Source organism: Polypterus senegalus, chromosome 1 (genome assembly GCF_016835505.1).
Source record: "Polypterus senegalus isolate Bchr_013 chromosome 1, ASM1683550v1, whole genome shotgun sequence".
Taxonomy (NCBI): Eukaryota; Metazoa; Chordata; class Cladistia; order Polypteriformes; family Polypteridae; genus Polypterus; species Polypterus senegalus.
In genome coordinates this window covers 169,014,423-169,035,137 of record NC_053154.1, presented here as the reverse complement: position 1 = coordinate 169,035,137, position 20,715 = coordinate 169,014,423, and the positions used below count along the sequence as shown (strand labels likewise).

At 41.4% G+C, this 20,715-nt stretch overlaps 1 protein-coding gene across 1 annotated transcript in view; it reads left to right on the top strand.

The window, feature by feature from the left end:
• inpp5d (inositol polyphosphate-5-phosphatase D) overlaps positions 1–20,715 on the top strand; it is a 137,168-nt gene that overhangs the window by 90,444 nt on the left and 26,009 nt on the right. Inside the window, exons 17-23 of the mRNA XM_039762696.1 lie at positions 822–910; positions 4,291–4,372; positions 9,888–9,977; positions 10,145–10,258; positions 10,344–10,423; positions 15,063–15,150; positions 19,675–19,821. Coding sequence (XP_039618630.1) covers positions 822–910; positions 4,291–4,372; positions 9,888–9,977; positions 10,145–10,258; positions 10,344–10,423; positions 15,063–15,150; positions 19,675–19,821 — 690 coding nt within the window. The remainder of the gene's footprint in view (positions 1–821; positions 911–4,290; positions 4,373–9,887; positions 9,978–10,144; positions 10,259–10,343; positions 10,424–15,062; positions 15,151–19,674; positions 19,822–20,715) is intronic.

The window sequence follows — 20,715 nt, the reverse complement described above, 5'->3', positions numbered from 1 at the left end:
TTTGGTTTATTTCGATGTCCCAGTAATGGCCCCTGCTTGTTTTTGATCATGTTAACTTTTTCATTTCCTAGTTGGGTTATCATCTACGTACTGTGGACCACCAGGGAGCATTTGGCTCCCCCAACCCCAACACAGACAGGCAGAGACACAAGGCTTGCCAGACAACACACATTTATTTAAGTGGGGAAGTGCTTTTCTGTTGTTCCCCACTACACAGCACAATTCAAAGCACCAAATGTACAAACAAGCACAGTCCTTCCTTCTTCGTCTCTCTTTCTCTCTGTCTGTCTCCACTCCTCCTCCCACAAGCTTTGTCCACTTCTTTCCAACTCTGGTTCCCCAACTAGTGGTGAGGTGGCTCCTTTTACAGTACACAGTCCAGGTGTTCCTTAACCTTCTTCCAGCTGCAGTTCTAGGTGTGGTGGAAGGGGTGTCACAAAGGGCTAAGCAGTGCTTGCAGGACCCCGTAGCAGCACCCACAGAACCCAACAGGGCTGCTCCAAACTATGACTCTTGACATGCCCTATGGGATTTGTGGTGCTGTAGCAACCCAGGGGGACTGCCCTGTAGCATTTTGGGGGAGATAATGTCCCAACCGTGTTCTCTTCCTTGAGCCCAGCCGGGTAATGGTCCTGGCCATCCGTCACAGTACATAAGAAATAAGGATTATCCCATAATTTTTTCGCTGTATAGTTCAGAGCATCTGTAGTCATCAAAACTTTTCACATTCTTAAATATCATAATTCCCAGTCTGTTGGTTGCTTTTCATGAAAATGCCAAGGAAATTCATTCTAAAATGCTCTTGTCTCATTTCCTACCAGAGGAAGAAGACATCACATTTGCCCCTACTTATCGTTTTGAACGTGACACCCGAGAAAAGTATGCCTACACCAAAATCAAGACCACAGGGGTAAGTCTAAGTCTCCATACAGCATCTGTTGTTTGTTGCAGGATATGGAGGAAGGGTGCAGGGAATGTTAATATATATTTACAAGGAAAGTGAACTGAATAATCATTGCTCTAAAAATACAAACATCAGCTTTTTAACAGTTATCTAGACTGCTATCTACTATACAGTAATCCCTCCTTGATCGCGGGGGTTGCGGTCCAGAACCCCCCGCGATAGATGAAAATCCGCGAAGTAAAAACCATATGTTTGTATGGTTATTTTTATATATTTTAAGCCCTTATAAACTCTCCCACACTGTTAACATTATTAGAGCCCTCTAGACATGAAATAACACCCTTTAGTCAAAAGTTTAAACTGTGCTCCATGACAAGACAGAGATGACAGTTCTTTCTCACAATTAAAAGAATGCAAATATATCTTCTCTTCAAAGGAGTGCGCGCGTCAGGAGCAGAGAATTTCAGAGAGAGAAAGAGAGAGCGCTCACTAAGAAAAGCAAACAATCAAAAAATCAATACGTGCTTTTGTGCTTTTAAGTATGCCGAAGCACCACAATAAAGCAGCATTTTTTAGAGGAGTGTCCGTATCTTCTAACCAAATAGCCTCTGTGCAAACAGCCCCCCTACTCACACCCCCTCCGTCAGGCAGAGAGAGTGAGAGAGACATAGAAAAGCAAACAATCAAGCACCGCGCGGGAAGCATATTGTATATCATTATGGAGTTTTAGTTAATACGTAATACATGCTCCGATTGGGTAGCTTCTAAGCCATCCGCCAATAGCGTCCCTTGTATGAAATCAACTGGGCAAACAAACTGAGGAAGCATGTACCATAAATTAAAAGACCCATTGTCCGCAGAAATCCGCGAACCAGCGAAAAATCTGTGATATATATTTAGATATGCTTACATTTAAAATCTGCAATGGAGTAAGGCCGCGAAAGTCAAAGCGCGATATAGAGAGGGATCACTGTATATATATATTGTGGTATATGGCCAGCCATTCATCCCGGCCAATACCCCCAGGCTACCAGATGGAGCCATCCCTGTAGCATGGAGGTGCCCCGAATTCCAGCAGAACATTATGGACATTGGAATGTTTATTCACAGCCCTGCTGGATACCATGGGGGCCGCCAAAGGCTGCTACAGGGAGGACCAAGGACTGTTTGCCCTACAGCCCGAGTTGAAGAAAAGGAGTTTTTATCTGACCCGAAAGTGTTACCAGTCACATGGACAGAGATCCCAGACGGGCGAGCTGAGTTGGGAGGAAGGGAACAACACGTCTGGGAGAGGAGGATTGATTATTGTTTATTGTATTATTTATGAGTATTGTGGAGTGGAGGGTGCTTTGTGCACTTTATTATTGGAATAAAGTCAATTATTGGACTTTTATCTGGTGTCTGGCGTCTGATCTAAAGGGTTCAAGAGGACGACAGCAACCCCTATCTGTCACGTGGCCCCAAAGCAACCCAGGCGAACCCCGTGATATATATATATATATATAAATATATAGTAAGAAGATGCTATATATTGCCCGACCCGACACGGATTGGACACGGAGGCGTGTGTAAAACAAAATAAACTGTTTATTATTCTTCATCTGGAGGGCATGTCTTCCCCGTAATCCCTCCAGCCACGACACAGTCCCAAACACAGTTCAATTAAACACAAGTTCACACACTCTTCTTTCGGCACCACCACTCCTCCCTGGCAACCTTGTCCTCCTCCACCTGACTCTGGCCGCTGAGTGGTAGTCGCTAGCTCCCTTTTATTGGGTACCCGGAAGTGCTCCAGGTGGTTGATTGCTGACATCCGGCTGCATTTCCTGGTAAGGTGAAACCAGTGACCAAAAGGGGCCAGCTGCTCCTGTAGCAGCACCCCCTGGTGGCGCCTGCGGAACCCACAGAGCTGCACAGAACTCCAACCCCCATGAAGCCCTGGGGGAGTCCGAGGCACCACTGCAACCCAGGGAGGCTGCCAACTAGTGTCCAGGGGGAGATACTGTGCTTCCCACTCTTGTCCCCCTGCCAGATGTGGTGAAGGGGCGTATTGTTAACATATTGTTCAGTCCCAATATTCTACCCTTACTGTACCATATTTGTCAATTCTTGACAGATGAATGAAAGCAAAATTCCTGTGAACTTTAATCCTGTCAAGGTTACACAGAAAATATTTCTTTTTTATTAGTTTATTATTTTTACCATTATTCAGTAAAATTTCTGAGGTTTCTGCCACTAAGAATAAAAATTTGACCTCTATAGACTTTTATTTTAGCTCCCTTTGAGGATCTTAACCATGAGGTGGTTACCTTAGGTAATGAATTGGCCATCCCAAATGGGCTTCTGGTATTAGTATACTGGAGCAATCTGTGTTTTAGGAATGTACAATTCCTCATTGAAGATATGTCACTCCACAGGCCTTTGATTTTCTGTTAGTACATTAAACTTGACTGCTCAGCTCAAGTATGAAAACAAGATTAAAGTGAACTATACCACAAAGTCAAGATCAGCTAGTAGTCAGTATTTGATTGCTTCCATAATCAAATTTATGTATGAGCCATCATTTTTCGACATTGCTGTTGTTTTGGTACCATATGGCGCTTTTCCACTGCATAGTACGGCACGACACGGTTCAGTTCAGCTCACTTTTGGGGGGTTTTCCACTGGGAACAGTACCTGGTACCTGGTCCTTTTTTTAGTACCACCTCAGCCGAGTTTCCAAGCGCGCCGAACCGTTACCAAAACGTGACGTGTAAACTCTGCTGGTCACTGATTGGCCGGAGAAAATCATCATTACTGCGTCACTGGATATTCTTTTCTTTTAGGTACACACACACGGAAGTTTGTGTCCCGTCTCTCCATCGCTGGACGCAGTTTTTTGCATAAGTGGATGAATGTTTCTTCAGACATTCGAAAGTTCTCCAGCCACTGAGTGTTTGTAAAACCGGGAACAATCACATCCCACCACTCTAAAGCACGGTTAAATGTCCAAACAGATGGTCTGTTGCGGCGACTTTTTTGCAAAATGTGGAAGATCTGTAATATACAGAATCAGCATTTTAATGTTACACTGGCAGTTAAGTTCATTTTATGCTTTGCAACAGTGATAAAAGTTAAAGTGTTGTCGTTGTCTGCGTGTTGTTGTAAAAGTTCCACGGTGTCACGGCAGTAGAGGCGGCGCAACTATAACGACACGTGAATAATCCCGCCCACTCTAAAGCGGTACTAAACTGCAGTCGAAACGCAAACCGAGCAGAACTGAGCCGAACCAAGGTGAGCTGTACTGAACCGTGCTGTGCCGTACTATGCAGTGGAAAAGCGCCTTAAGTCAATGCTTTAAATATTAATTTGCTAACCAACTAATATATTTATTCTTTTTGCTTCAGACCAAATACAATCTTCCATCTTGGTGTGATCGAGTTCTGTGGAAGGCTTACCCTATGATGCATGTGGTCTGCCAATCTTATGGTGAGTTGAAAATTGACCACTGCTCAGTTTTTAAAAGTTGAAGCTACTAAACTCAGTAGTCCTTAAAATTCAGACTGTCAGCAAACTTCAATATTAGCTATAGGCTGAGGCTACTAATCTGAGTCATTATCTCACAACATTACTACATCTCTTTCTTTGACTGCCCTTCTGTTCATCAGTAAATTCTTCTACTGACTTCTTATTCCATACTCACTAACATAGCTGAAATACCCGGTGTTGCCCGGGAGGAAAATTTTTTTTCTTTTAATTGTTTAAGAAAAATATAATAAAAAAACACAACTTTAAAAATAAAAATAAATTAACAAACAATGAAGACTCACTAATGTGCTTGTCTTGCCGTCTTCTATGTATGTTATCATCCAGTTGATGCTCAGAACCGGCCAACTCTATTTAATTTCAAAAGTAACAGGGGTGCAGTGGTGCTCAAACTTCAAGAATGCTGGCAGTCACCTCCAGTTCTCCCTCTGGTGGTCTTTCTGAGTGCCTACTGGATGACAACATGCATACAAGATCACAAGATCACCACCCCACCGTACCGAGAAGGGAGCTGGTGTGGGTTAGGGTTGATTTCACCCTATAGTATTTTTAGTCGCCCAATCAGAAACATGTGTACCAAGTTTCATGAAAATCTCTCCAGCCGTTCCGAAGTGATGCTGGAATATACATACATACAACACATACATTGACTTTTATATACAGTCATCCCTCACCTATCGCGGGGGTTACGTTCCAGAACCCCCCACCCGCGAAAGGTGAAAATCCGTGTAAAAACCATATGTTTATATGGTTATCTATACTAATAAAAGGCAAAGCCCTCACTGACTCACTCATTCACTCACTCACACTCAATCACTCACTCACCACTAATTCTCCAACTTCCCGTGCTCATTCCTTACAGCTTACTTACAAAAGCTGCGCAGGTTTCATTTCGAAATTCTCCGCGTAATGGTCAGAACTAGAACCTATTTTTCTCCATATACTGTAATGGACGTTACCTCGATGGCCGTGGGGGGCGGAGCTGCGTGTGACATCATCACGCCTCCCACGTAATCACGTGAACTGACTGCGACCGCAGTACGTAGAAAAGAAGGAAGAGCTCCCAAAGAGCGCTGAAGAAAAACCCCAAATACTTTATTCGCAACATACAAGTTTAATGAGAAGACACGAGGTATAAACGAGACTTTGGATCACTTTGTAACGGAGTTAAAATTGCTGTAGCGAGAAACTTTTAAGTGCCGGGTCTTAGCTAACATTAAATAAAGCCGTGGACATCGCAACATCACACAAAAGAGCAGCTCACGTGAACTGACTGAACGCAGTACGAGTGATCACTTCCATGCATCAAACCTGTTCAAAAAACGCATTACACAATTGACAAGGTAGGAAAAGAATATGCTCCGAGTTGAGCTCCACAGCTAACGCAGTCTTGCGGAAGCAACTTCGTCACGCTGCCACCAAATACTCACAGAAAAATCCACAAGTTAATACACACGCTGTCTGTAGAGTTTCTCCACACTCAATGTATTCCTCACATCCCCTTTATACCCTCTGATCTCCCATTTCAATTCAGATGCCTCCAATTTCCAGTAAGGCTCTGCTGCGCGATGACAAGTAATAAGTTTTAGGGACAGACTCTACAAAACGATGCCATTGATTTCAGGCAAGATTGCTTTTCTCCTGGACAACTATACGTTGCATTCTCAAGAGTGAGCTCGCGCAGCTTCGTCATATTACAACCGGAGTGCAGCCAGAAACTTTTAAGTGCCGGGTCTTAGGTAACATTAAATAAAGCCGTGGACATCGCAACATCACACAAGAGAGCAGCTCACGTGAACTGACTGAACGCAGTACGAGTGATCACTTTCATGCATCAAACCTGTTCAAAAAACGCATTACACAATTGACAAGGTGATGGTTTTATATGTTGTTTGTTTATAAAACAGTGGAGAAGCTGCGTAAAGGCTGTTTCACAAAAAACCAGCGGAGCGCCTTATATGAGCAGGCAGTCAGCTAAAGAAGGGAATCAATAAATTTCTATATAATCGTAATAAACGAGCAAAAAATAATGTACAAGCCACGGATTAAATAATGGAAATGGGTACCTGAACAGTAAAGTAACTCTCGAATAGCTACACAATAATTATAAGAATCATAATAAACGGAGAATAAAACAGTACAGAACCGCGAAGCAAGGAGAAACGATGGCCTTATATGGCATTTGTTTATAAAGCAGCGGAGAAGCTGTGTGAAGGCGGCTACACAAAAAAACAGCAGAGCGCCACACTCGGAATGTATTCCTGGCATCACCGTTATACCCTCTGATCTCCCATTTCAATTGAAATGCCTCAAATTTCCAGTAAGGCTCTGCTTCACGATGGCAATTAATAAGACTCAGGGACACACCCTACAAAAGGTTGCCATTGATTTGAGGCAACATTGCTTTCCTCCTGGACAAAACTATACGTTGTATTCTCAAAAGTAATCTCAGTGCACAGCTTGGTCATATTACAACCGGACTGCTGAACTGACAGCGTGGTATACAAAGAGATCCTTAACAGATAGTTATTGGTATATTTTCCCTCAGTTTAAAAAGGTTTTCTTTTCTTCTTAATAAAAATTTAAAAGCAGTTCTTTGTCGCTGCGAAGCACAGGGATTTTGCTATATACAGTATATATATATATGTAGATATATATGTATGTATGTATGTATGTTTATATATATATGTAGATATGTATGTATAAATATATGTGGATATATATATGTGGATATGTATATATATGTGTGTAAATATGTAGATATGTATATATACTATACTGTATGTGTTTGTGTATATATATATATATATATATATAATATATGTGTGTGTGTGTGTATGTATGTATGTATGTGTATATATATATTGTGAACTTGAACCCGGACACAGACAGATGGTCATCATTGTTTCACCCAACACACCCTTTATTTACAATATTTACAGTTTGTTTGGCGGTGGCCATGGGTACCTGCAGGGCTGGGCTTCCAAGCCCTTTACCCGTGGCCCCCAACATAACCAGGGCGGTCGCCCCCTCGCGGTCTGGAGGAGGTACAAGCCCTCCTCCGGTCCTCCTGGGCGTCGATGCCACAATATATATGTATATGTATGTGTGTATATATTTTGATATATGTATATATATGTTGTGGACGCAGCCCGGACACAGACAGGCAGACATGTTTTAATCCACCACCACACGTTTATTTTCACAAATATGTACAAGTTCAAAGTGCCACACAAACCCCAAAGTCCTGGCCAACACACAATGCCTTCTCCTTCGGGCCGCCTCCTCTCTCTCTCTTCTCCTGCCTCGTCCTGCTTCCACCCGACTCCAGCCTCGACTGATGGGAGACGGCCCCTTTTATATTATCCCGGATGAGCTCCAGGTGTGTTCCCCCTGGACACGCCCCAGTGTGGCGGAAATGCCGGCTGTTTTCCCGGAAGCTTTCCGGGTGTCCCTCTTCTTCTTCCCCCAGCACTTCCTGGTGTGGCGGAAGTGCTGAGGTCCAGGGTCCCCAAGGCATTGGGGTGCCCCCTGGCAGTGACCATGGGTCCCTACAGGGTTGGGCTTCCAAGCCCTCTACCCGTGGCCCCAAAAGCAACCAGGAAGGCAGCCCCCACGTGATCCAGGGTGGGCATTGACCCTCTTCCGGTCCCTCAAGGCGTCCCGGCCGGGTCGTTGCCCCTGGCATCCCTGACAATGTATATATATGTAGATGTGTATATGTATATATATATATAGATATGTGTATATGTAGATATGTTTATATGTATATATGTTTATATGTGTGTGTGTATGTGTGTGTGTGTGTGTATATATATATACAGTATATATGACAGCAACACTCATAACAGTGACAAAACAATTACATTGACAATCATGTTACGTTATTTTTAAAATGTTTCCTTTTCTTTTCATAACTTCTTTAACACACTACTTCTCCGCTGCGAAGCGCAGGTATTTTGCTAGTTTTTATATATTTTAAGCCCTTATAAACTCTCCCACACTCTTATAAACATTTCCTGCACAGTTATACAACAACAACATTTATTTATATAGCACATTTTCAAGTAGCTCAAAGTGCTTTACATACTGACAAAAAGAAAAATAAAAGACAAAATAAGAAATTAAAATAAGACAACATTAGTTAACATAGAAAAGGAATAAGGTCCGATGGCCAGGGTGGACAGAAAAAAACTCCAGACGGCTGGAGAAAAAAAAATAAAATCTGCAGGAGTTTCAGGCCACGGGACCGCCCAGTCCCCTCTGAGCATTCTGCCTAACATAAATGAAATAGTCCTCTTTGTAGTTAGGGTTCTCACCGTTTGTATTCTCTTACATATTAGGTAAGATTCGTTGAAATTATGTATGTAAACACACTGTTTATATACAGTAAAACCTAAATATTATGTGGTGTAGCTTTTCCCTTCCTTCAACATATCCAAAACTTTTACCTTTTTGGCAATCGTTAGCATCTTCAGTTGGTGCTTGGGCACGGCCCCTGAAGCAGTAGCAGAAGCAGATTGCTTTGCAGCCATAACGAAGGGCTTGACTATGCACAAAGATAAACATAAAAGAGCATAAAAGCGAAACACGTTGATGCTGAATGAACGAGACAAGACTTCCTGGTTAGCGCAGCAGAATCGAATTCAGCACTCTGTCGCTGAGCCAGTCAGCACACAGGAACTTAACTGCGTGCTCTGATTGGGTAGCTTCTCAGCCATCCGCCAATAACGTTCCTTGTATGAAATCAACTGGGCAAACCAACTGAGGAAGCATGTACCAGAAGTAAAAAAACCCATCGTTCAAGCAGAAACCTGCGAAGCAGCGAAAAATCCGCATTATATATTTAGATATGCTTACATTTAAAATCCGCGATAGAGTGAAACCGCGAAAGTCGAAGCATCATATAGCAAGGGATTACTGTATAGATTTGTGGTAAGAATTTCAACCCATTTTTAAAATAAATTCCAGGATCAGGATAAATACTGCCCCCTGGTGGCCTCCAGAAATATACCTTGATGCTTTGGCTACACATTTTAAAGAAGAACAACTGACTGTAGGTTGCCATAAAGAACTCATGCTGTTGCCGGTTTAGGCAGACTAATTCGTTGTCTTACTTTTGTCAGGCTGAGGTCTTTTCCTTCTTAGGACTAGTAATCCAATTTTTGGACTATAGTCACACCTGGCCAAACACTTAATGGTATGGATTTTTCTTTTCACGACTTTGGATAAGCAGATCCTAACATCCACTTTTCAATTTCTAAACAAACATTTTTTTTATATTTTTAGTCATCACCTTCTTGTGCCAGCATTTGCCTTTTATTAAGTGTCATTGGATGTACACCATATTTTAATAACACACAGTTTATACACCTTACAAATAATTGGTGATTAGTTCATTCTTTCAGAAGCATTCACTGTGTGGCCATCAATCGTAAAAGTTTTTTCTTTCCTGTAGGGTGTACAAATAATATAATGACGAGTGACCATTCTCCAGTTTTTGCCACATTTGAGGTTGAAGTGACATCACAATTTGTGTCTAAAAATGGTCAGTATCAATGTTTTTTTATGTCCCCTTTCCCTTCTCCTATTCCAAAATGTGACCAATATTCACTTAATAACAGTAATGGTTGAAATCTGTTGTCTCTGTGTGAGCATGGCCACTCAGATTTCTAATTGTCTTTTTCAGTACTATATCTTTTTTGTTTAATTTAGATCCCAACAACAGCAACTGCCAAGGAGCCATCAAGCTCATGAACTGTGTGGCGACTCTCCTGACCAAGTCTAAAACGAAATTCTTGGTCGAGTATCACTCCTCTTGCTTGGAAAGTGAGTGCGAGGGGAGGCAGCTGAACACAATAGGCAAGGCTTCATGCATAACAAAGTAACTGAACGGTCCTAATATGTGTTTCAGAATTTGTGAAAAGCAATGAGGGAGAGAACCAGGAGCACAAAGAAGGTTTTCTCCGGGTGCACTTTACTGGAGTGACTGAGGTAAATTAATTAATTTTTTAGATACTGGATGAAGAGCATTAAGCTAATCCTCCTGTTGCCAAGAAATCTGAGTTATATTTTGCTGACACTCTTTACCCACAATAAAGTACACATCACAATTTTATTACTGTTTAAACATTTTATTAAAAATTGGCCTGCTCAAAAGGGACCTTATATGCTGAGTTTCCCAAATTAAATTTGTGGAGGGGACAAATATCAGTTTTATGGGTAGTACTAGGGTGTTGTACCGTTTACGCCATTATGAATGTAGTGAGAAGTTAAGCAAAATGACACCTTTTCTTGGCTAACTAAAAAGATTACAATGTACTGTACATCTTGCCTGAGTTGCCTCGAAAGCTTGCATATTATAATCTTTTTAGTTAGCCAGTAAAATGTTTCATTTTGCTTGACTTCTCACTAGTTTTATGGGTAAACGTTCAATATCTTAGTCACTAAACTCCAGCGTCCTTACAGCCAGAGGATGAGGAAAAGAACTCCAATTATAGTTCCTCCATGGGCAGGGTCTGCAACATCAGTTCTGGAGGGGTATAGTCACTGTGGTTTTTTGTTCTGACCCAATTGCCTGATTAGAAATTAATCTTTGCCAGTGGCAGATGCTATTTAATTTAATGGCTTGGTAGTGTTTTCATTCTGCCATGCCATTCTTATAACTTTTTCATTTCTAAGGATGATTTATAGCATGAAGCAGATCTGTAATTCTCAATACTTTTCTTTTTTCTTATTGCTAATAAGGAGTCATTAAAGGTAGAATGAAGCTGTTTCATAATAAAATAAGCAATTAATGTGAGGAATCTTACCAAGTGAGACGACTAAAATGAAGCATAAAAATATTCATCGAGCAATAAATTGACTTCTTATTTAGAAATTGGATTGATACAAAAACATGCATGCGCTCATGCAATAGTGGATTATTCTGCCCAATTTAGCACAAAGCCTAGATTTTGTCCTCCAGACTCAAACTGATATTACTAGAAAGAAGTCTGAAATTGTTTTAATACAATAAAACTGCATCCCCACCAGCAGCCCCCTGGGACACAAGCAATAGGACACATTGGTCTTTCATTAAGCACAAGGACACCACTTGCTGGGTTCCATAATGGACCTGCTTTAAGTCATCCCATCAATATTCAAATCAAGTTGAAAAAATCAATTGTTCACACCCTTTTTTGCATATTTTTTACTCTAAAATATCATTGTGGTGACATATAGCACTAGACACTGTGGAGCCGACCCGGACACAGACAGGCGGACATGTTGTAAATCACCACCACACGTATTTACAATTATTTACAATAATTAGGTCACTAAGACACAGTCCAAATAGTGCACAAACCCCAACACACACAGTCCTAGCCACAAAATGCCTTTCTTCGTGATGCCTCCACACTCTCTTCTGCCTCGTCCTGCTTCCACCCGACTCCAGCCCTGAATAAAGGGAGACGGACCCTTTTATACATGTCCCGGATGAGCTCCAGGTGTTTCCGACACTCCCCCGTTGGCCACGCCACAGCGTGGCGGAAGTGCCGGCTGTTCTTCCGGCAGTTGACCCGGTGTCCTCTTCAATCTTCCCCCCGGCACTTCCGGGTGTGGCGGAAGTGCTGAGGTAACAGGTCCCCAAGGCATTGGGGCGCCTCCTGGCGGTGACCATGGGCCCCTGCAGGGTGGGGCTTCCATGCCCTCAACCCGTGGCCCCCAAAGTAACCAGGATGGCGACCCTCACGTAATCCAGGGTGGGCGCAGACCCACATCCGGTCCCTCACGGTGTCCCGGCCGAGTCGTTGCCCCTGGCATCCCTGACAACACTCATACAGTCCCTGCTTTCTGTATTCCTCTTTCTTGGAAGGCTAGACAAGGTGACAGATCATCAGAAGGCATTCATTTGTTCTTTATACTTAAGCCAATGTTACATCACACAATTTCGAGTCGAAGAGGACGTCAACATTGCAGACTGCATTTGCTGATCTTGTTGCCAGAGCATGTCATTTTACATCCCTGGGTATGTCAGATTACTCAGTTATATAATGACTTTCCAGCACAGTTCCACACTTTCAAAGAATCACATGTCCGTCCCTTTTTCTGACAGCCATTAATGTGCTGCCTGTCAAAGCCAGAGCTGTAGGAAAGGTTTACAGGTATGACTTTTTTCATTTTTTTTCATTCTGCTGCGGTACATAAAATAGGAGACATAAGACAGACAAGCTTCTCTTCTGTTTACAGGGATCAAACCACCAAAGTTTCTAATTCCTCATTGCAGTATAATACTTATTGCACTTCCAAATGAGCATTCATTGGTTGTCAGCTTTCATATGCTCTCAAGCCACCCTATGACTAAAGACAAAATCAAACCCAGTGACTCACTGTAACTAGTCCATGATTCACCCTGAGAGAGTCACTGGATATTTCCGGCTACACAGCTGGCAGCCATGGGATCACGCCGTGACTGACTCCAACTTGGTAAGATTATGTAAATGAAGTCTATAACTGAAAATCGCAGGAAAAGTCATGCAGTGTGACATGGCCTTTACTGAAATCCATCCTTTATTCATTACTCCTGCAGTAGCTAATGTGATGATTATAATGGATGGAGCATCATCCTGACTAGGATGTATGATGTTTCCTTAACCAGCTAGGAGGTCATGCATGAATGGAGCAGACAGAGGTACATTCCAGCTGAGATGGTTGCTATTCCCTTTCCTGGTTGGGGTATGTTATATTAGAAGGACAGGTGGCATAGCTCCCATTTGAACACTCAAAGGGCTTCATGGGAGTTGCAGATCTGGAAGGTGGCCCTGGTGGGGTCCTTATAGGCCACTTGAGGGTGCTATTGGGAGGAGACCTCCCTGTCCCCTGTCACATGGAAATATTTTATTATTACTAGTGCAGACACACTAGAAGTACTCCAGGGTCTGGGTTAAAAGGAGCCCTCAGCCTCACCCAGGAGGTGGAAGGATGGGTAATGCTTGCCTGGGAGGAATGGAAGAAAGAGTAAGAAAGAAGGAAAGACAGAAAGAGACAGAAAAATTGTACATTGGGACTGTGCTGATTTTTTGGAAGAGAAGCCAGGGTAAGGTATAATTCTTTAAACATGAATGGTCATTTGAACTTCGGAGTGAGTTTGTGCAGTTTGTGTCTGGAGCTGGGGCACTGTTATGCCCCCTTCAGGCCACACTTATTAGCATGCAGCCTCATATCACTCAGACTCCACTTATATTTAAAGCTGTAGAATTTACATATTTTGTATATTTCATGTGAGATTCTTCTGAGGGTTTGCACTCATGAATTCAGTGGTGTTCATTTCTGACTCTCCTCTGTAATGGACTAGCGCCCCCAAAAGCCTGTCTCTGTTGTGCATTTGTGCCAAAATAGGCTCCAGCTTACAGTAAAAGTAGGAAAACATTACTTTTTTATATAACTTCCAAAGCACATTTAAAAACTGAAAGTTTATCACCACTCAGTGATGTAAATTATTTCCCCAGTGGGGTGACTTCATAACGCATAGTCTGCAGAATTTCAAATAGGAAGACATCTTGAAAAGTCCTTTTGGTACATGCTGTTTATTCCAGGAATTCACTGGTAAATTATGGGATCAACAAAGTGAATGAAGAAACTTAAGTAAAGAACCTCAAGAAGCCTGAAGCAACAATTTCAAAAATTCAGTAGCTAATACAATTTCTGGAAATTTACTGAGTCTTCTTATGCACAAACAAAGCTGCTAAATGTGTGGATCAATCCCTCAAAATGTCACACTGGCCACGAGTAAGATGCATTGACATTGTGCAAATGAACCAATCAAAATTGACCTGAGTAATGACATATAAATATCTATGACCAGCTTCATCATTAGGCTTTGAAATGTGTGTAAAAGGGTGCTATTCACTCAAACTATGGAAAAAATACTTCAGCTGTACTTAACCAAGCACTACCTGATTCACGGCTGCTTCCACATCAGTAAATTGGAAGCATTTTTCAATCACCAAAGGAATGTGGGGAGCTCAGCTGGCAGTAAAATAAAAACTGATGGTAAAATGGTGCTAATTTGCTGTACATTAAACCTTGTGTGGCCTTTGAAATGAGTACAAATTAATTACATACAGCTTCAGGTCATTGTTGATTTGTGTTGGGCTCTCAACTTCAGGAATGTTTCTGTCTCAAATGCATATGTGACGCTCTTTGTGCGCAAAAACAAAGTTTAGCTCACTCATAAAACAAATGTAATAAATGATCATTTATGTTCACTAGTCAATTTCTTTTACAAAGATAAAATTGTCTGTGACCACAAATTGGTGGTTTTAGACCCTTTGCCTACTTTTCTGGTCCTCTGTCCCATTCTTGTGACTATTATCTGGAAAGGCTAAAGACTGGGAAAATGTAAAGGTCATTCAGATAGGTGTGAATGAGCATATCCACTATATTTATTGGATGGTTAACTAAGTTCATGGAGACAGTCTCTCAAAGCAGTGTTAATTCAATAATGCAAGCAATCTTTTACATGGAAACTTTCATGGAGCACATCTGCACAAGGCACTTTACAAAGCTTGCAAAAATAGCATTAAAAGTAATAACTATAATCTGCAACCTTTATCTTCTAATAATGCCTGCCTTATTTTGTTTCATCTAGCTGACACCTTTTATTGCTGATCCAGAATACCTGCTTGACCAGCACATCCGCATCTGCGTCAAGTCCACAGACTGCGATGAGTCCTATGGTAAGAAATGCATCAAGGGCCTTGGCAGGAGGTGTAAAGATGAGGTTATTTCTCAATACCTGCAACCAGAATGATACCTAAATGTGGCACTGGAGCTTCCCATCATGTCAGGACGTTGGAAAGAATGGAATCTGTGTACAGTATAAATTTGGATCTAGGTCAAATGATGCCTAACATTAAACATTAGTATAAATGTCTATGGGCAGAATGATGGCACATTTGTTAGACTCAAAATACTTGAGTTTTGGGTCTGAAAATCCACTTTGTCATTGCCTGTGTCATATTTTCATCATGGGTGGCACGGTGGCGCAGTGGTAGCGCTGCTGCCTCGCAGTTAGGAGACCCGGGTTCGCTTCCCGGGTCCTCCCTGCGTGAGTTTGCATGTTCTCCCGTGTCTGCGTGGGTTTCCTCCGGGCGCTCCGGTTTCCTCCCACAATCCAAAGACATGCGGGTTAGGTGGATTGGTGATTCTAAATTGGCCCTAGTGTGTGCTTGGTGTGTGGGTGTGTTTGTGTGTGTCCTGCGGTGGGTTGGCACCCTGCCCAGGATTGGTTCCTGCCTTGTGCCCTGTGTTGGCTGGGATTGGCTCCAGCAGACCCCCGTGACCCTGTATTCGGATTCAGCGGGTTAGAAAATGGATGGATGGATATTTTCATCATGTCTCTCTCTGGGGGCTTTTCTCCGTGTAGTTTAGTTTTCCTCCCACATCTCTGACATGCATGTTAGTTTATCTGCCAACACTAAATTGGCACATTGTGAATGAGTATGTGTTTGTGTACGCTGCATCAAACATGCACTCTGTACAGGGTTGGTTTCCATCTTGCACCCAGTGCTAATGGGATTGGTCCTGACTGTCTCTAACCCTAACCAGTACAAGCAAGCTAAAAAATGGATGGGTGGGTGAATGTTTAGATCAGTGTTTTCCAAACTCGGTCCTGGGGACCCCCTGTGGCTCAGGTTTTTGTCCCAACCAGCTTCTGTTTTTAATTGAACCCCTGAGCTAATTAAGTGAACTGTTATTTCCCAAGTTCTGTGTTTTGGGAACAATATAGAAATTAGAAAACTAAGTTTACTAAAAAATATATATTAAAATGTACCAATCAGTTATACGAGGATAATATATATTTTTTTCTTTTTAACAGTATTTTCATCTTGATTTTCATTCTATTTTTCTAGGTGTTCTAATTGTTTAATTAATCCATTATTTACTAATTAGTGGGTCTGACGCTAAAGTAGTTGCAGCCTTTGATTATTCAGTGTTGTTTGCCAGCGTGTCTGCTCTGCTCGTTTTAAACTGTCATTAATAAGATACAACGAAGGGGGAAAACAGCACAGAGAAAGGGCAAATATAATAAAATCAACAAAAGAGAGTTAAGCATTTAAATCTATAGCAAAAGCAGAAATGTTTCTAAATGTCTTATAAACGTAAAAATAATGCTGCTGTGCTTTTCTGAATGTAGAATAAAAGAAACACAATAGCAGCTAATTAAATGAGATCAGTGTTATCAGGTGTTGTCACTGATAGGAATCTGGTTGGAACAAAAACCTGCAGCCACAGGGGGTCCCAAGGACCGAGTTTGGGAAACACTGGTTTAGATGTTCTTTCTTGTGAAATATTATAAGTCTGAATCACTCTGGTGTTTTGACATTGATCTTTCTGAACTAATAGTACAAAACCTGTATTATATTATACAGTAGATAGATAGATAGATAGATAGATAGATAGATAGATAGATAGATAGATAGATAGATAGATAGATAGATAGATAGATAGATACTTTAGTATTATCCATCCATCCATTATCCAACCCACTATGTCCTAACTACAGGGTCTCAGGGGTCTGCTGGAGCTAAAATCAGCCAACACAGGGCGCAAGGCAGGAAACAAACCCCCAGTCCACCACAGGGCGTGCACACATAAACACACACCCACCCACACACTAGGGACAATTTAGGATTGCCAATGTACTTAACCTGCATGTCTTTGGACTGTGGGAGGTAACCAGAGCACCCGGAGGAAACCCACACAGACACGGGGAGAACATGCAAACTCCACACTGGGAGGACCCAGGAAGTGAACCCAGGTTTCCTAACTGCGAGGCAGCAGCGCTACCACTGCGCCACCTACATATTAAAACATGTAATTATAAAATTAATACATTAATCAAGAATAAATACACACTGAAACACAAATTTAATGTAGAATTAATACAAAGGAATTTTAAAAAATGAATGGCATAATTTAAACTTACCACTGCACCACCATGACATTATATTATATTATATTATATTATATTATATTATATTATATTATATTATATTATATTATATTATATTATATTATACTATACTAGCTGTGTAAGCACGTGCTGTAAAAAGCCCAGGGTCCTAAAAACTATTGAAATCATCAGAAAAAAAATTGATATGTAGAGATGTCAGGTAATTAAAAGGAACTACTCACTTGTGTATTAGTGGCGGGAGGAAAAGTAAAAGGGATGCCATTTTGTCAATGTTAGCGGCTAAGCAACTTTGTTCTTTCTTCTGAGGTTTTGTTTTGCTGACGTGATGGCCCCACTTGTGTTATTAGTAGCTAAGCGAGTTTTCTGTTTCCTTGAAGGAGGAGCCCTTACCCTGACTCCACCTCTCACTTCTGGGCCAGACAGACGCACACGCTTCCATGTGTAGATGTTTATAAATAAATTATAATAATTCTTACTTCTTATTTTCCTCTGTTGCTATATTCCTTTGAAATACACACAATACACAAAGCATTTGGGAACTTGAAGGGCATGCAATAACACCTTAATCCAGACAATCCAATGGTTTTGGCCAAAGTGGATTCAATTCAGTTGTCACAATATCCTGACAGCTACGCCACTGTGATAACAAAGAGTCAAAGACATCATAAAGATTTAGGGCAGTCAACTGTATATTGTTTTTCCGGCTTCAAAAGTTGATTTAAAGTAGTACAATGTGCATAGAACAGAGTCCAGAACAGAACTGATTGCATGGAGAGAAGATGGCAGTTTTAACTAATAAAATGGGAAATTATGTCATCGGTGCTGGAATCGAAAGTGATATCTTCATGACCAGAAGTGACATCATCATTGGTGCCGGAACTGGAAGTGATGTTTTCCTGACCGGAAGTGACGTCATTGTCGGTGCCGGAGCCAAGTAGGATTTCCCGAGAATGGTCTGCAAGAGATTGAGAGAGACAGTTAGCACACTCCACCGACCCCTGGTCTGGCAAATAATTACCATTTTGTAGGCCCTTTAGCTGTTTCCCATGTGCACGTGTGTGACACAGTATAATAAGTCTTCTCAGTAGCATTTAATGTGGCAACGTTTGAATAGACTCCAACTATAGTGCAAACGCACATACTGACACATTTTATTTCTAAATGACAAAAAATCTTGTCCTGCTACAGTTTATCTGCACTAGACAACAGAGGTAAGAGAGCTTGATCCACAACACCTACAAGGGTAAATCAAAAGTAAAGGCAATCTGAAAATGATGCAATAACTGCAACAGGTGCAATATGATGCACTATAACACGATCACAATGGCTTATGGGTAGTTCAAAACACACACAGCGTAGCACATTGAATTTAGTCTAGTTGAAGCCAAGGTGAAATGAACATGGACACTGTGCTGTGGGGATTCCACCATTGTTGAACAATGCACCATAATGAGATTTTGGCAGAGGGAGTAAAACCAGCTGAAAATCAACAAAAGATGTTGGTTCAGTACAGAAGTGAAAACAATATCACTCACCAAAAAGTGTATGAATGGGAAGAAAGATTTAATGCAGAAAGAATAAGTGTACTCAATGAAGCTCGATCTGGTCAACCATCAATATCACATACACAAACCCATATTAATATAGTGAATGGCTTCATCAGAGAAGACCAGCAAAATTATGTTGTCCACTGTTGCTGCACATTTGGATATCAGCTATAGATCTGCCAAAGTGCATGATGACTTACCAAAACATTTGCACAATATGGGTACCAAATAGCTTACCGATCTGCAAAAGCCAACATCCTTTTTTGAATTTCAGCAGACTTCACTCCATCTGCCCATAAAAATCCAATCCATGCTGATTTGACCTTGGCTTCAACTAGACTAACAGCAGAGCACAGCATTGTTCGTGTTCAAACCCCCATAAGCCATTGCGAAAAATGTTGTATTGTGTCAGCTTCTATCCATTGTGGCTACCACATAATATTCAAATTGCCTTTTTTGATTTACCCTCATATTTTATCCCCGTGTTGAAGTAGCTGAACACTTACTTAAGCAAAAGTTGTCATTTTTACATAGCAATTAAAAATGTTGGATGCCAACATACCATTATATGTGTGATGTCCCTCAACACAAAATTCAGCAACTAGTAAAGTGGTCACATGTATAATGCAGGGCTTACTTTTGGTAAGAATGAAGCTTTTCATTTCTGTGAATGCCATGTCTACAGATGTCTGCTTGGCCAGTAAGTACTACAAACACATCTTCTTTTCTTTATTCAGGGCAAGCTGTTGTGGCTCTCAGGGCTGCAGAAAATTCAACGTATGAGTTTAATATTCCTCTGACTCATCATGGAGAATACACTGGGAACTTCAGTGGAAGCATCCAGCTGCACACTTCTGAAGGCAAACAGAGAGAGAAACTTTATGGTAAGGGAGACAAATTAATGTGGAGTATGACAGTGAATAAACATGAAAATCTTCCTTGCAGTTTTGAAAGCCACAAAACTAGCTACAGACTTAGTAGTATATCAATATGGGACGTGCTGACGTCAACTTTGCAAACGAGACAGGCGGCTGAGAGTTGCTGAGAGTTTTAGTCTTTTATTCGGTGTGAGAGTTAGTTAAAAAAATACATTTTGCTCCTATAAACTTGGGTTTTTGTAATCGTGCGGGAATTTTTAAAGCTTTTTTTCTTTTCAATTAGAATTGTCTTTTTGCTTTTTTTTTAGCAAAAGTAGTTGGGTGTTTGGAAGTGCGCTAGAAAAAGGTCTTGTACTTGTACGTGTGCCTACTTGTTCTTGTTATTTGTATTTGAACAAGCATCGAGGAGGCAAGGTAAGAAGCAGCAGTAAACTGATATCGGCATCTGTAAGTAAATAACCGCGTCATAGCAATAAATTGTTAATAAGTAACTGAAAAGGCTGCGGCAGCTGACTTCGAAGCAGTAAACGGGAAGGCTCAGCGGTGCGTAACTAAGCGGCTAGCTTTAAGACGCCCGATCAGGCACAAGGGACTTGAACTTTAGGAGCTGATAAGATAGTAAGCAATTAACTAGCAGCAGATATTTACTTAGCAAGATCTATCTATCTATCTATCTATCTATCTATCTATCTATCTATCTATCTCTTAGATTGAACAGCTCTTAGCGGTCCGGAGGTAGAGCACTTAAGTGGGCGATAAGAATTCATTAATCCTTAACTACTCGCACTGGTTTATTTTGTACACCAATCTCAAGTTACTTTTGTCCAACGTCCTTTTTTACTTGAACCTATCGGCAGCATCCGCCATCTATCCTCAGCTTGATTCATTACAAGCACAGTG